Raw genomic sequence first — 13,005 nt, 5'->3', positions numbered from 1 at the left:
CACTCACGAATAACTCTTCACTTCCATGTGCAAATTACAAAAGGAAGAGATGCAGATCTTGATTATTTCTTTAGACTTTGTTGCCATTCTGTGAACAGCTGCATTTGTTTCCAAACTTGATACATTCATTTAATTTGCAAACAAAGCTAATTAACAGACTATGGTGTGAGAAATACAGTGGCTAGGTGGTTAATGTGAGGAACTCTGGATCAAAAGGTTCTTGTAGAAACCATTTCCAGGTCATTGTGTTTTTTTCCTGGCCAAGGGTTACATAACTCCCACAGTCTCTCTCTCCACACAGGGCCTGATTGTTTGAACGTAGGAGTATGGATGGTTAATAATAATAATAATAATAATAATAATAATAATAATAATAATGATAATGATAAATTGATACAAGCTTCATTAACACTCAAAGCAAATAACTATTTACAAGTTAAAAGTAAAAACGACCTAATGGTAGTTCCGATTTCAATTAAAATCCTATTTACAAACTAATCCTTTTCATCATCATCATCAATATTATTATTGTCGATGCTAAAATAAAAATGCGTCTTTATTGTTCAAGAGATAAAATTACACTAGCCCTAAAATATAATCATAATAATTTAATAAATTCACAAAAAGGTAGAAACAAAAAATAAATAAATAAATAAATTTAAAAAAAAGTATATATAAAACTTGGTAAAATTCACAAAACTACGTTGGACAGGCGGTAGCGTTGTTGTTAATAATAATAATAATATTAATAATAAACTTTATTAATGTGTCAAATCAATATAGCAGTTTCCCACTAAATAAGGACACCTAAACTAAACTAATCTAATGTATATAAAATGCATAATATATGCAATCCTGCCCTGTATAGTTAACCCTACCCTGTGTAATTAAAATTACCTAAAAGATTAGAAATACAATTATACTGATAATATAAAATATTAAGATTTACATAAAATACAGTTCTTGCAATTGTCTGAAGAGATTAAACTTTGTATATCTAATGTATGTAAAGCACTTTTAAATTCTTGTAGCATTCTTAGTGTTCTTGTTTTTCCATCTAACTTTGACCAAATTACTGGACCTAAGTACCTAAGAGAGTGCTTACCATAATGTGTTGTGCTTACCCTGGGAATAATGAAATCATTGTTTCTTAAATTATATCTATTATTATTAATGTCAAACAAGAACTTAATATTATTAGGGCAAAGATAATTTTTAACTATACATTAACACAGCTATATCATGTAAATCTTCTATTCTATAAGGTTGTTAATTTGGCCTTTATAAGAAGATCGCTATATGATGATATGCTCTCACAGTAAACAGCCCTAATTATTTGGCAATCTGTCAGGAAACCTAAAGATATGTTGAGGGGAGGGGGAGGTAACTTGTGATTGACTAGCATTCTATGGAGGGGGTGTACTACTCCTATTTGCTTCATGATGCAGAAGTCAAGAACTCCAAGAGATTGGGAATAAGGGTTTCCTGTCACCGTTTGCAGACTTTACAAAGTTTTTGATATTAACAGAATTTGTTTCAATCATAATCTTTTTTCAGAGTCTCCAAGACAAGAATCAGGCCCTCTTGAAGGAAAAAAGGCAATTGTTAGTTAAAAACAGAGAGGAGTTTACCAGGCTTGAAGAAGAGAAGGTGGGGAATTACAAAAAATATAAGAATTGTTGTAAAATCTTCTTGCATCTGTTTTTTTACCTCCTGCACATCCACTGATTTATTGGAAAGCTTTATTTGTTAGCAATTTAAATTAAATGACAAACACAAAGATCTGTAGGAAGCCCTAAAATGAATTCACAACCTATGCCAGCCATCTGACTAAAAAGTGTTTGTGCTTATAAAGATCCCTCCCCTCTATTAACAACTTTTCTTCCAATCTGTCCCCATACAGGCAGGAGCAGTGAAAGACTTAACAAGAATGCTTGATGAACGACATTCTAAATACACCATTTGTATGTAACCAATTTAATGTAATAATTGTAGACTTGAGTTATGCGATTGATAATTACAATATTTCTTTATTAAAATTAACCCATGTGGTTGCAGTGCTGGCAGATTTTAAAAGTGAACAAGGAAAAGTTAGAGAGCTAGAAGAAAAGTTGAAAGCATTAGAGGAACAGGGGCTGAAACAAAAAGAGCAGAGTCAATCTTTGCAGGAAGAAATCAAAGTGCTAAAGGAAAAACATGAAGAAGAGGTTAGTGAGCTGAAACAAAAGCTAGAACTTGCTGAGAAAGAAAAACAAGAGGACAAAGAAGAGCATCAGAAGGTGTTGAAGGAGAAAGAGGAAGAAGAAACAAAGAAAATAAATGAGCTGACAGAAAAACACACGCATGAGGTAGATGCATTGAAAGCTGAAATCCAGAAACTGCAAGAAGAGATTGATGCTCTGAAAGCAAGGTAAGGTCTTGATATCTTTCACACTACTATGGAACTCTTTTAACAAGAGCAAAACAATACATTTTCTTCTTTGGGAAAAGTTATTTTTAATATTTTTGAAATTGTCTTTAGAGTTGTGTGCTAGATCTCACTGAGAAATTTCCTTTTTTTCATCAAAATTTTCCAGGAAATGGTTTAACTTCTAATTTTAGTGGGACAAGAAGTTATGCAAGCTTTAATTAGGTACATTGTGATTCCATGGAAATGAATTGAAATGCAATCGACAGCTGCTCCCCACATAAGAAGTGTACAAAAAGAAGCCCCTAGCCAAAATTTAAATTTGAATTTTTATAAGCTATTCATTCCTGCAGTGAATGGATTGAACCAAGGAGGAAAGGTTGAATGTGAGGTCTGAAAAGAACAGGGTTTAGGGACAGTGATTGATGTTTCTACAACTCGACTGTTGATGATGGTGATGATATCAGCTCAGATCATCAAAATGTTGGTCATCATATTTACCAAAGTCCCACAGAATGATCCTCACTTAGATGATCACACTACACTATCAGGTATTCATTACAAGCTAATCCCTGATTGTAATTTCGTTACAGTGCGGCAGCAGTCACAACAGCTACTGCGCTAACAACAACTGCAGTTATGTCAGAATCTACAGATTTACAACAGACTGGGATACCTAAAGAGGAAACCCAAGAGGAAGTAAAAGAGCAAGCTGAAGAACAACCTACGAGTGTGATTGCCACCACTGCTGCACCTACAGCCACTGTGACAGTCTTAGACAGTGCTGAAAAAGACCGACTTACTCAACAAATTACACAGCTTCAAGAAGAAATTGATAAGAATAAAGCAGAGACAACCAGGTATAAAGAGGAACTTGAGAAGGAAAAAGCAAGGATTTTTGAGCTGGAAGAGGAAGTGGGCAGTCTGGGCAAGGAAAAGACAAGATTTGAGAAACAGGCAACAGATAATAAACAGGTTTGGTGCTTCTTCTTCTTCTTCTTCTTCTTCTTCTTCTTCTTCTTCTTTTTCTTTTTCTTCTTCTTCTTCTTCTTCTTCTTCTAATTATTATTATTATAATTATAATTATCATTGTTAAGTAGTTTTGTAGTGGTATCTGTCTGTCAATGTCAATGATGGACTGTATCAAAGAACTACATGAAGTGGCTTAAAGACAAATCAAATTACACATACCTGTATTTGTATCTAATCAATTGCCTTAAGTTTGAAGATCTACGTTCTCTTGAGGTACACATCTTTCCCGCCCATTTCAGGTTCTGGACATCTGAAGTAGGGATGAATACCTCTCTTCAACCAGGTTAATTGTACGGTCATGCCATGGTGTGTCCCTCATCACAGGATTTCTAATAAAGCATGCTTGAATCATTCAAAATGAGCAGCTGAAAGTATTATTTAGTTTAACAAAACCATGGCTGAAATCCTCCCTATGTTTAATTCTGTAGGAGCTCCGTGAAACAAGACAGCAATGTACCTCCTTGAGGGAGCAGCTGCAAGGCTTACTGGCTGCCACAACAGCAGCAGGACAAGTGGATGACAAAGAGACTGAAGAGAAGTTGAAAGCAGCTGAGGAAGAAAGACAGGCTTTGATAGATGAACAGAAAAGAATGAAGGAGGAGTTTGAGAAGTGGAAGGAGCAATATGAACAGGAACATGAGGGCAAGGAACCCACTGAAGATGACAGGTTTGTGACAGATTTTGGGCATAGGTGTTTTTTTTTTTTCTGGAATCATACGCATTGTAATTTACTAACGCATGATGTGATGGACTGTCTCATTTGATTTACAGGAGTGAGGAAGTCCAGGCCATGATGGAAAAACTTACACAGGAGGAAGAGAAGCTGAAGAAAGCTGAAAATACTATTGCTGTTATGACAATGTTGAAGGAAGGGGCTGTTCCTGAAACTGTAGCCACAGTAGGGCTTGCTGATAGTGGTGGAAAAATAGAAGAACTGGAAGACAGGATCAGCCAACTTGAGGCAGCAAGGGATGAACTAGAAGTGTCTGTTGAGAAACTTACAAAGGAAAAAGAAGCTTTGGAGGAAAAAGGCTCAGAACATGAGGAAAACAACAAGGAACTTACTGAGAAGAATTCTGAACTGGAAGAGAAAGTCAAAGATTTGGAGAAGGAAGTCGAAGATCTAAAGAATGAACTAGACGAGGTTGGAGAAGGAGTCCCTTTGGCCACTCCAACTTTGTCAGTCGATGGACAAGATACTGAGGTAAGAACTCTTATCGATGGTTTAGACCTATTAATTCCTCAAACAACTTATCCCATTTATCCATAGCATGTTAACATTACTTTACTACAGGGAATGTCTGCCAAGATTTCTGAACTCAAGGAGGAACTTGCAAAAGCAAATGGAGAACTGGAGCAAGAAAAAGAAACATCATTGGCTCAAATTGAAGAGATTGAAGCTCTCAAAAAGGTTTGAATATTTTGAGTAGCTTCTAGGCAGTATTTACAATGTATGTTGATTCCTTAGCCAAAATGTTGGAAGTTCAACCAGAAAGGACCTGTATGTCTTTGCTATCAGTGAACCCATCGTCTTCCAGGTGTGACTGGCTTCTAATTTCTCCGAACAGTTTTACCCTTCAATCAATTATAAAGGTCTTGAGAATAAAGGAAATGATCATTCAAGAAGCTCCCAATTGTCCAACAAATTCTCCTTTTCACTACCATAGGAAATGTAAATAAAAAACAGTCTGGAGAATGTAAATACTAATGAAAGGATGTAAAGAGGCCTGAGCTGGTTGTACACTGTTACTCTGTCGCTTATCTAACTAAGCTGTCATCTCTTTTGAATAAAGGCTGATAGTTTCGAAAGAAACTGTTTGGGGCTGCGTCGGTGGGAGTAACGAAATAATTTGGATTTATCAACAAAGTTGAAATGGTAAATTGGCCACCGTAATGATTACAAAAGCTGACGTTTCGAGCGTTAGCCCTTCGTCGGAGCTTGGCTCCGACGAAGGGCTAACGCTCGAAACGTCAGCTTTTGTAATCATTACGGTGGCCAATTTACCATTTCAACTTTGTTGATATATCCAAATTATGTCATCTCTTTAATTGTAGGAATTGGCAAGTTTGAAGGAGGGCTCATCTGGCGAAGTTGAAGAATTAAAAGCACAGCTTGCATCCACCAAGGAGATGTTTGAGGCTGAAATAAAACAAAAAGAGGAAGTACGTTCTTTTTAGTATGTGAACAACTTTATTGTTTGATTGTATCCTAAGGTGATGTGCATGTGTATCAATGGTCTTGGCTTATTCTGTTCAGGCACTGGCGGAAGCAAAAGCAAGAATAGAAGAACTTGAGAAAAAGCTTTTGGAAAATGTTCCCATTGACACAGCTAAGGAAATTGGTGCATATCAAGAAAAAATGGTCAGTTGACAAAGATAATAAATGTTGTTTATGACTGTCTGAATGCGATGATATGATTGTCTAAAGGCTTGATATAGTCTAGTGTAACTTTGATTGCAAACATTGCAATTGTTTGTTTGCTTAAATATTCTAGGTTATGTTTTAGTATGAGGTTCTACTGTTTGATATTTTTGAAGGCCGCTCTTGAGAAGGACAAGGAGAAAGCGACGAAGGAAAGTGTGCAGCTTAAAGCCTCTGTGACAACACTTACTGCAAAAGTTGAAACACTGAACAAGAATATTGAGCTACAGAAGCAAACAGAAATAGAGTTACAGGTTGGTTAAGCTACAAAAAAAAAAAAAAAAGACTCCAATATTGCTGAAAGAGTGATTGCTCTCTTGAGTGCTTGACTTATGCGCCTTGATTGGGAGACTACTGTGACGATGTTTGATTTTTTTTAACAGTGCGAATGAACAACTGGGGTGACCCACTTAAGGAACGATCTGCCCTCTGACAAACGTTTTTACTAATTTACTGACAACGCATAGTGACTGATTAAAAAAATAGTGTTCGTACATTTGGAGACAGCTTACCAACATCTGAGTACTTAAGAATTCACTAACCAGCAGATTGACGCCTTCTGTTTAACTTACCAAGCAACCAAGCCAAAATGTTGTCTCGTGGGATACCGACCCACCAAAGGACAGACTATGTGTGATTGAACGACTATCTGTCTGACTTGCTCTCTTACTAATCTACTGGCTGCCCAACTGACTTTGTGTCTTTTTGTCTGTTAAACTGGCTTGCTGATCGACTGGCAGCCCAACTGACCGTCTGTGTGTTTGTTCGTTTGTTTGTCTCTGACAAACCAAGTGACTGTATGCTGACCCACTCACTAACCAGTTGACCTGTACGCTATACAGTGTAGTTATTAACTTTCATTTACTGCCTTTGTTTTAACAGGAGACAAACAAAAAGATGCGTGCAGAGAGGGTGAAAGAACTGAAGAATGCCAAGGAGCAGGGAGATACAAAATCTAAAAAACAAATAGAGGAGCTGAACAAGAAGATACAAGCTCTTCAAAAGAGGGTATACTCAGAAGTGTGACTGGAGTTCCTGAATTCAAAGTGACAATGATCTGATTTTGATTTTCATGTTTATTTTGGCGGGTTATTTTTTTATCTTCGTGTTTTCATTTCTGTCACTTTCATGGAATTTTTTCTAGATCAAAGAACTTGAAGCTGCCGCAGTGAAACCTCAAGATTCCAAGATTGATACAGGGCTGAGTGGAGGTTCAAAGAGAAGGGTAATTTGATTACCAATTTTCTAATTGTCCTTTGAAATGATCGGTGACTCGAATAATGCGATCGACTACCACAAGACCCTGCTTATATGTTATCCATTTTTTCGCGTGGTCCTTCTTTTATTTGCTTCTGCTGTTGGTGAGATTTGTAAAGTCTTTTACATTTTGTAATTGATTTTTCTTTTTCTATATCAGAGTTAATTTCTGTCTTATCGTTTTCCTATCCCCCAGACCTCCCTCCCTTAGGCTCCTTTTGTCCCCCTCCCCCTCCCTCCAGTTTGACTCGACAGTGTTCTTGTTACAGGATTCAAAAGCAGCTGCAGACTCAGAAAAATTAAACAAAGAAAAGGAGAAGCTTCAGGCCCAAGTTGAAGCATTAAAGAAGGCTGCGCACGAGGACCACAGCAGAATTAAACAACTTGAAAAGGACCTTAAAGAGGCTCAGACGAAATCCAAGCCGGCCGGACCTTCAGCTGAAGATGTATGTAGCACGAAGACTGCTGCTTGAATTTGAATTCTACACTCGTTCTATCTCCTGTTGAGTGACCTGATTTTTTTTTCCCTCTTTTGTTTGCAACAGAGAGCGGCAGCCAAAAAGGCGGAGAAGCAACTTAAAGGTACATTAGCTGGTAGCCAGCTTAACTGCCGTATTTATCTATTTATTTATTTTTGCGTTTTTAACGCGAACGGTGGCATGCACAAAGTATGCGTAAAGGGTGAGTCACGTGCCCACTCACCTCGCGTGTCATTTCGCCCGTCATTGGCGCATCGTGTTCGCTGCCTCAACAGCTGCTAACACCATGCCTGATCATAGCAGCTCTCATACTTTTTGGAAAATGATAATGGCTTGATCTTTCGATAATTCTTCGACAGACTTGCAGAAGAACCTGGAAACGGAGAAGAAAAAGTTTGAGAAAGTTAAAGAAACCTTAACAAAAACTGAGGAAGAATTCAAAGTTCTCAAAAAGGTTTGGTTGTTTTTCTTCAGATATTCTGAATGAATTACAAGTTTTTGCCATGTACTTTGCAGTAAAGTTTGACTCTGGACTAACGTTTGAAACGTCAACTTTGTTAATTCGCTACGGTTAGAGTGTCGAAAGTAATTTAAGATGACCCTGGTTTTACTCTACTCTATGCTCCGCTCTGTGATTGATCCAGAAAACACGCGCCGCCTTCTGAACCAATCATATGCAAAATTGAAACCACACGTGTCCTGTTCACTCTCGTTTTCCCGTGCTTCAGGCAGTTTGCATGCTTTTACTTTCAGTTCTCATTGGCTCCTTGTCGTACTTGTCTGTTGTGATTGGGTTTTGTGATCGTGACAGCCAGTCACAACAAAGGAGGTTTTACTTAGTTCTTATTGACCGAGCGGGAGGTCTGTATGGGAATCTTGACCGAGGTCGCCAGTACAGACCGAACGCAGTGAGGTCTGTAACAGCGACCGAGGTCAAGATTCTTCCATACAGACCGACCGACCTAGCTCGGTTAATAAGATGTTTATTATATGGCTGTGTCTTATCTGCCAATTTTTTATATTCTTTGTACCTTTTTTTTCTAGATCGGTCTAGAATGCCGGTCTAGATGGGAAAATCTAGACCGCTTTCAATATTGATTTCAGCCAATCAAATTCGTGAATTCGGTAGTTCCCAGTCCTTGTGAGACACAGCCATATAATAATACACTAAATTGACAATCATTCTATTGCATCAGTGCTAAGGTGATATCTCGCTCTAAATGTCAGGAACATGATGCTCTGTTAGCCGACAGTAAGAAAGATAAGGACACTCTTTCTAAACTGGAAGCTGCAGCACAGGTACGCTTCAAGTTTGTACTTCATCTGAGTTAAGTAACGAAATTGATTTTGAAAACGCGAACGGGTATTTAGTAATCTCCGATTTGATATTTTTGTCAATAACAGGAAGGTCTTGCCGCTCAAGAGAAGGTGGATGACTTGACGAAGGAAGTGAAAGAACTCAGAGAGGAGAATAAGGCGCTTTCAGACAATTACAATAGTGAGAGGGTAAGACGCTAAACATTGTTCCTTCGAAACGCGCACGTGGCTTTTCAGTTACATTTGAACTCTCACTCTTCATAGCAACCAGTAGTGTGTTGCGTAAACGACGTAATGGTTTTCCACGTGTTTCAAAAAAAGAAGCGAGAGAGAGGCTGATACAGTACATCACTTATGGCCAGAAATGCACACAGTAACGAAAATACTAGATTGACGAAATTGTGTCAAACCGTACAACTTCGTCAACAACCTCAGCCAAATTTCCTTATAATCACACTTTCGCCAAATTCGTCGTTTTTTCGCCAAATTCGCCAACGTTTTGGGGCCCTTCTAGCCAGGTCATATCTATTTACTGGTATAATTTCGTCAACAACCTCGGCCGAAATTTCACCAGAATCGTCACTTTCGACAAAATTTCCACAGATTGACAAGTTTTGTCAATTCCGTCAAAATCGTCGACAAGATTACGTCAAATCTGCCATTATTGCTATCTAGCGTCTTGGTGTCCCTTTACAATTCTTCGGTTCTTCAGTTCCAGCCGCTTCTTGCGTGCTTTCAGTAGAACAAAGCGCTGTACAGGCTTCCTTATTCATTTAATATATGCTTTTTAGAGTTTTAGTAAGTATGTTCATACCCCGTTTCTCCCGGCAGATTTTGCGTAAGAAGTATTACAACATGGTGGAAGATATGAAAGGAAAGATCCGAGTTTACTGCAGGGCAAGGCCGCTTAGCAGATCAGAGCTGGAAAGGGTAAGATTAGAGAGTTTTCTGTTAGTTAGCATTGTGTAGCTATCATGTTTGCAGTAGATCTCGTTGTCCACAACTTCAGGATAGTTAACTTAATAGTTAACCTTTTTTATAGAGCAAGTAAAGTCTCACTACCTTAGTCTCTAATTAATAGCATATTCATAAGGCGGGAATGTAGCTATTCACTAAGAGACCAAGAAGCAATAACCATACCTAGATTCAACACTAGATTGTTAAAGGACTCTTTAGCATATAGAGGTTTTGTGCTATGGAACTATGTTAACCATCATTTCAAAAATGTAGGTAGTTTCGCCCTTAAGAATCTTAGGAGGCTACTCATGAGAAATAATCACTTCACAAGCTTTACTTTTACTAGTTTATCAGGTTCGACGGCTAGGAATAGATTAACTGATTACAAGGATTTTTAAGTTGAGAGGACAATTGAATGTTTTACTGTATTATAGTTTCTTTCTTAGTTTGAAATGTGTTTTAGTATAATCAATAGTTCACTAGATACTATTTTGTTAAGTACACGACCCCACAAGCTTTTTAGCTTTAATTCTTTTCGTGTATAAATAAAGATTCTATTCTATTCTATTCTATTTTATTCTGTTCTATTCTATTCTGTTCTGTTCTATTCTATTCTATTCTATTCTATTCTGTTCTTTTCTGTTGTGTTCTGTTCTATTCTAGGATGTTCATTCTTCGGCTGTTACTTAGAATCTCTCCGGCTAAACTTGATGTCCAGAGCTATCTTTTATTTAGACGTGAAGAATACCCTCTGGTCAATACTCTCCTAACACTAGTCCTTTGTCACCACATTTCTCAACCCTTTGGTCTCTAAGAGTTACTAGCATCTAGATTCTCCTTACATATCCCCCCTGAATCACGCTTGAAGGTCATAAGAATAAAGGAAATGATCACCAACTAAAGGTGCTCCTGATTCTTAAACAAATTCTCCCTCTGAGCACCTCAGACAACGTATAGAGGAGAGTATGGAGAATATGCCTTAAGGATGTAAAGGGTTGACTGGGAGTTGTTTTGTAACAATTTAGGGCAACCATTCAGTGATCAAGTCACCTGACGAGTACTCTCTTGTCGTGGAAACCAGCCGTGGTCCAAAAGATTTCCAGTATGACGCCGTATTTACACCTGATCACGGCCAGGATAAAGTGTTTGAGGATACAAATGTAAGTTGGGATGTTTCTTGATTAAGTGACGTGATACCAAAACCAAAGTAGTCTCAGTGGCCAATGAGAAGAAAGGAAAATATCACTTGACGAGAAGCATAGGAGAACTTAAAGTGATAATAACCAAACCTCTTGAAATGCGGGGACTGAACGCAGGTTCAAAAAACATGTACGTTGTGTTAATAGAATGTATTTCATGTCTTGTGGTGATCTCAGGCCATTAGTTGTTTTTGTGATAGATCCAATTAGTCGAATCTCCTATACATGTCCAAAATTATCTCTGTCACTCACTGCGACGCCTTCTCGCTTAGCCAATCGCGTGAGTGAGCGACGGATGCGTTTTCTACTACTTGGTGTGTCCGTCTTACGAGCGCTTCAGCGCCTGCATTTTAACCGTGATTCTTTTCTCTCTCATGTCAGAATCTTATCCAGTCAGCTGTGGATGGTTACAATGTGTGCATCTTTGCTTACGGACAAACGGGCTCTGGTAAAACATATCCTTTACTCTAAAAATGAATATTTCTCACCTATATTCGAGAAAAGAACGCTAAGCATCGATGACTCAGAGTCGAGTTCCAAACAAAGACCACCCATACAGTTTAAAAGACTCGAGGGTAACGCTTCCTTTGAATTTCTATAGTTCCTTTCTGCAAACATATCTTTGATTGAATGCTGCCGTGGGATATACCGTTTTTCATCGAATAGGCGCCTAGGCGCTCATTTCAAATTTCGGCTGAAAGGAGGGGTGCTATTGAAACAAGGACACTTAATTTTCCTTGCATCCTTGCTATTTAAGAAAGTGAGCGGGAGTGCTCATTTGAGAAAAGCGCTGGTATGATGTTCTGGCCCAGAGTGTAGGCTCTTATCAGTCGAAGAAATACGCTATTTGTCCTGGGAATAAATGAAGGAATTTACCCTGAGATATCTACAAGAAAACATCCCAAGGGCATTTCGTCAACTGTTCATTACTTGGAGTTTGTTCCCGGTGAAAGAAAAAAATGTAAATTATCACTGTTCCAAATATTACATTCCTTAACGTTCCTCACCTACACTATGATTGGTGACAAGGAGCTCAAGTCACCCGGCATCGCCCCACGTGCAATGGACGCCATCTTCAAATTGATGGAAGAACAAAAGTGAGTAAGATCTATTGATTGGGCGCATTTCGATAGAATGTCATCAAAAAAAGAAACGAAACAAACTGACGAAACAACAAAAAGAACGACAAGCATTGTGGTCTACGGGCCTTGATTACAAAAATTGTGTCGTTGGGGGGGAACCTGCAAAATTCCCTTTCATATATTGTAAACTGCTTAATGCACTTTAGCCAAAGTCATCCGGAAAGTGTTGTAAGGAGCATTAGAGAGCATTCATATGGAGAATGTGCAAGAACAATTACTGTCATTATTATTTTTATTATCGTTTATTTCGTTTGACGCGACTCGCGAATGTAGAGCGTCATAGTATGATACAAAATAATCATCGTGAATTTACTCGCTTATGCCTGGATTTACTTTTTTTTTTTCAGGTCCAAATTTTCTTTCAAGGTTACATGTTACATGATGGAGTTATATAATGATAAGCTGATTGATTTACTTGCACCTCATGGTAAAGAAGTATCCTTTGAATTGTCGCGTTTCTGTGTTACTGTTGGTCACATCTAAAACGTCGGGTGCTTTTATTAGTGTTTGCTATCCTCGATTTCAGGTGCTTTATACTTCTTCGAGAAGTAACCGCTGAACTTAACAGTGGCAGACTCACATCCTTAAATCAAGCTGTGTCTTCGCCAGACTACTGATGAAGTCCATCGTGCGTGTCCGAAAAAAGCAAATTGTGGCTAGTGCGCCGTGTGGAACTCTGGGAGTGAGGCGCCTCACTCCCAGCGGGGGAGGGGAGTGGATTACCCAGACAGAGGTTGATTATTGAGCTTAACGTTTGTTTTCCTTGACAATCATATAATTATATGATTCGTAA

At 38.2% G+C, this 13,005-nt stretch overlaps 1 protein-coding gene across 1 annotated transcript in view; it reads left to right on the top strand.

Moving 5' to 3' along the window:
- LOC111343079 (uncharacterized) overlaps positions 1-13,005 on the top strand; it is a 29,314-nt gene that overhangs the window by 4,967 nt on the left and 11,342 nt on the right. Inside the window, exons 8-29 of the mRNA XM_022950252.2 lie at positions 1,558-1,650; positions 1,904-1,964; positions 2,059-2,410; positions 3,001-3,382; positions 3,868-4,106; positions 4,211-4,643; positions 4,734-4,850; positions 5,495-5,602; positions 5,697-5,801; positions 5,978-6,115; positions 6,744-6,869; positions 7,006-7,086; positions 7,388-7,564; positions 7,664-7,700; positions 7,957-8,051; positions 8,825-8,896; positions 9,002-9,103; positions 9,746-9,844; positions 10,897-11,031; positions 11,452-11,525; positions 12,078-12,167; positions 12,560-12,647. Of these exons, the coding sequence (XP_022805987.2) occupies positions 1,558-1,650; positions 1,904-1,964; positions 2,059-2,410; positions 3,001-3,382; positions 3,868-4,106; positions 4,211-4,643; positions 4,734-4,850; positions 5,495-5,602; positions 5,697-5,801; positions 5,978-6,115; positions 6,744-6,869; positions 7,006-7,086; positions 7,388-7,564; positions 7,664-7,700; positions 7,957-8,051; positions 8,825-8,896; positions 9,002-9,103; positions 9,746-9,844; positions 10,897-11,031; positions 11,452-11,525; positions 12,078-12,167; positions 12,560-12,647 (3,204 nt within the window). The remainder of the gene's footprint in view (positions 1-1,557; positions 1,651-1,903; positions 1,965-2,058; positions 2,411-3,000; positions 3,383-3,867; positions 4,107-4,210; positions 4,644-4,733; positions 4,851-5,494; positions 5,603-5,696; positions 5,802-5,977; positions 6,116-6,743; positions 6,870-7,005; positions 7,087-7,387; positions 7,565-7,663; positions 7,701-7,956; positions 8,052-8,824; positions 8,897-9,001; positions 9,104-9,745; positions 9,845-10,896; positions 11,032-11,451; positions 11,526-12,077; positions 12,168-12,559; positions 12,648-13,005) is intronic.

Source organism: Stylophora pistillata, chromosome 4 (assembly GCF_964205215.1).
Source record: "Stylophora pistillata chromosome 4, jaStyPist1.2, whole genome shotgun sequence".
Lineage (NCBI taxonomy): Eukaryota > Metazoa > Cnidaria > Anthozoa > Scleractinia > Pocilloporidae > Stylophora > Stylophora pistillata.
The sequence above is the reverse complement of the archived record's forward strand: the minus strand, read 5'-3'. Positions and strand labels throughout refer to the sequence as shown.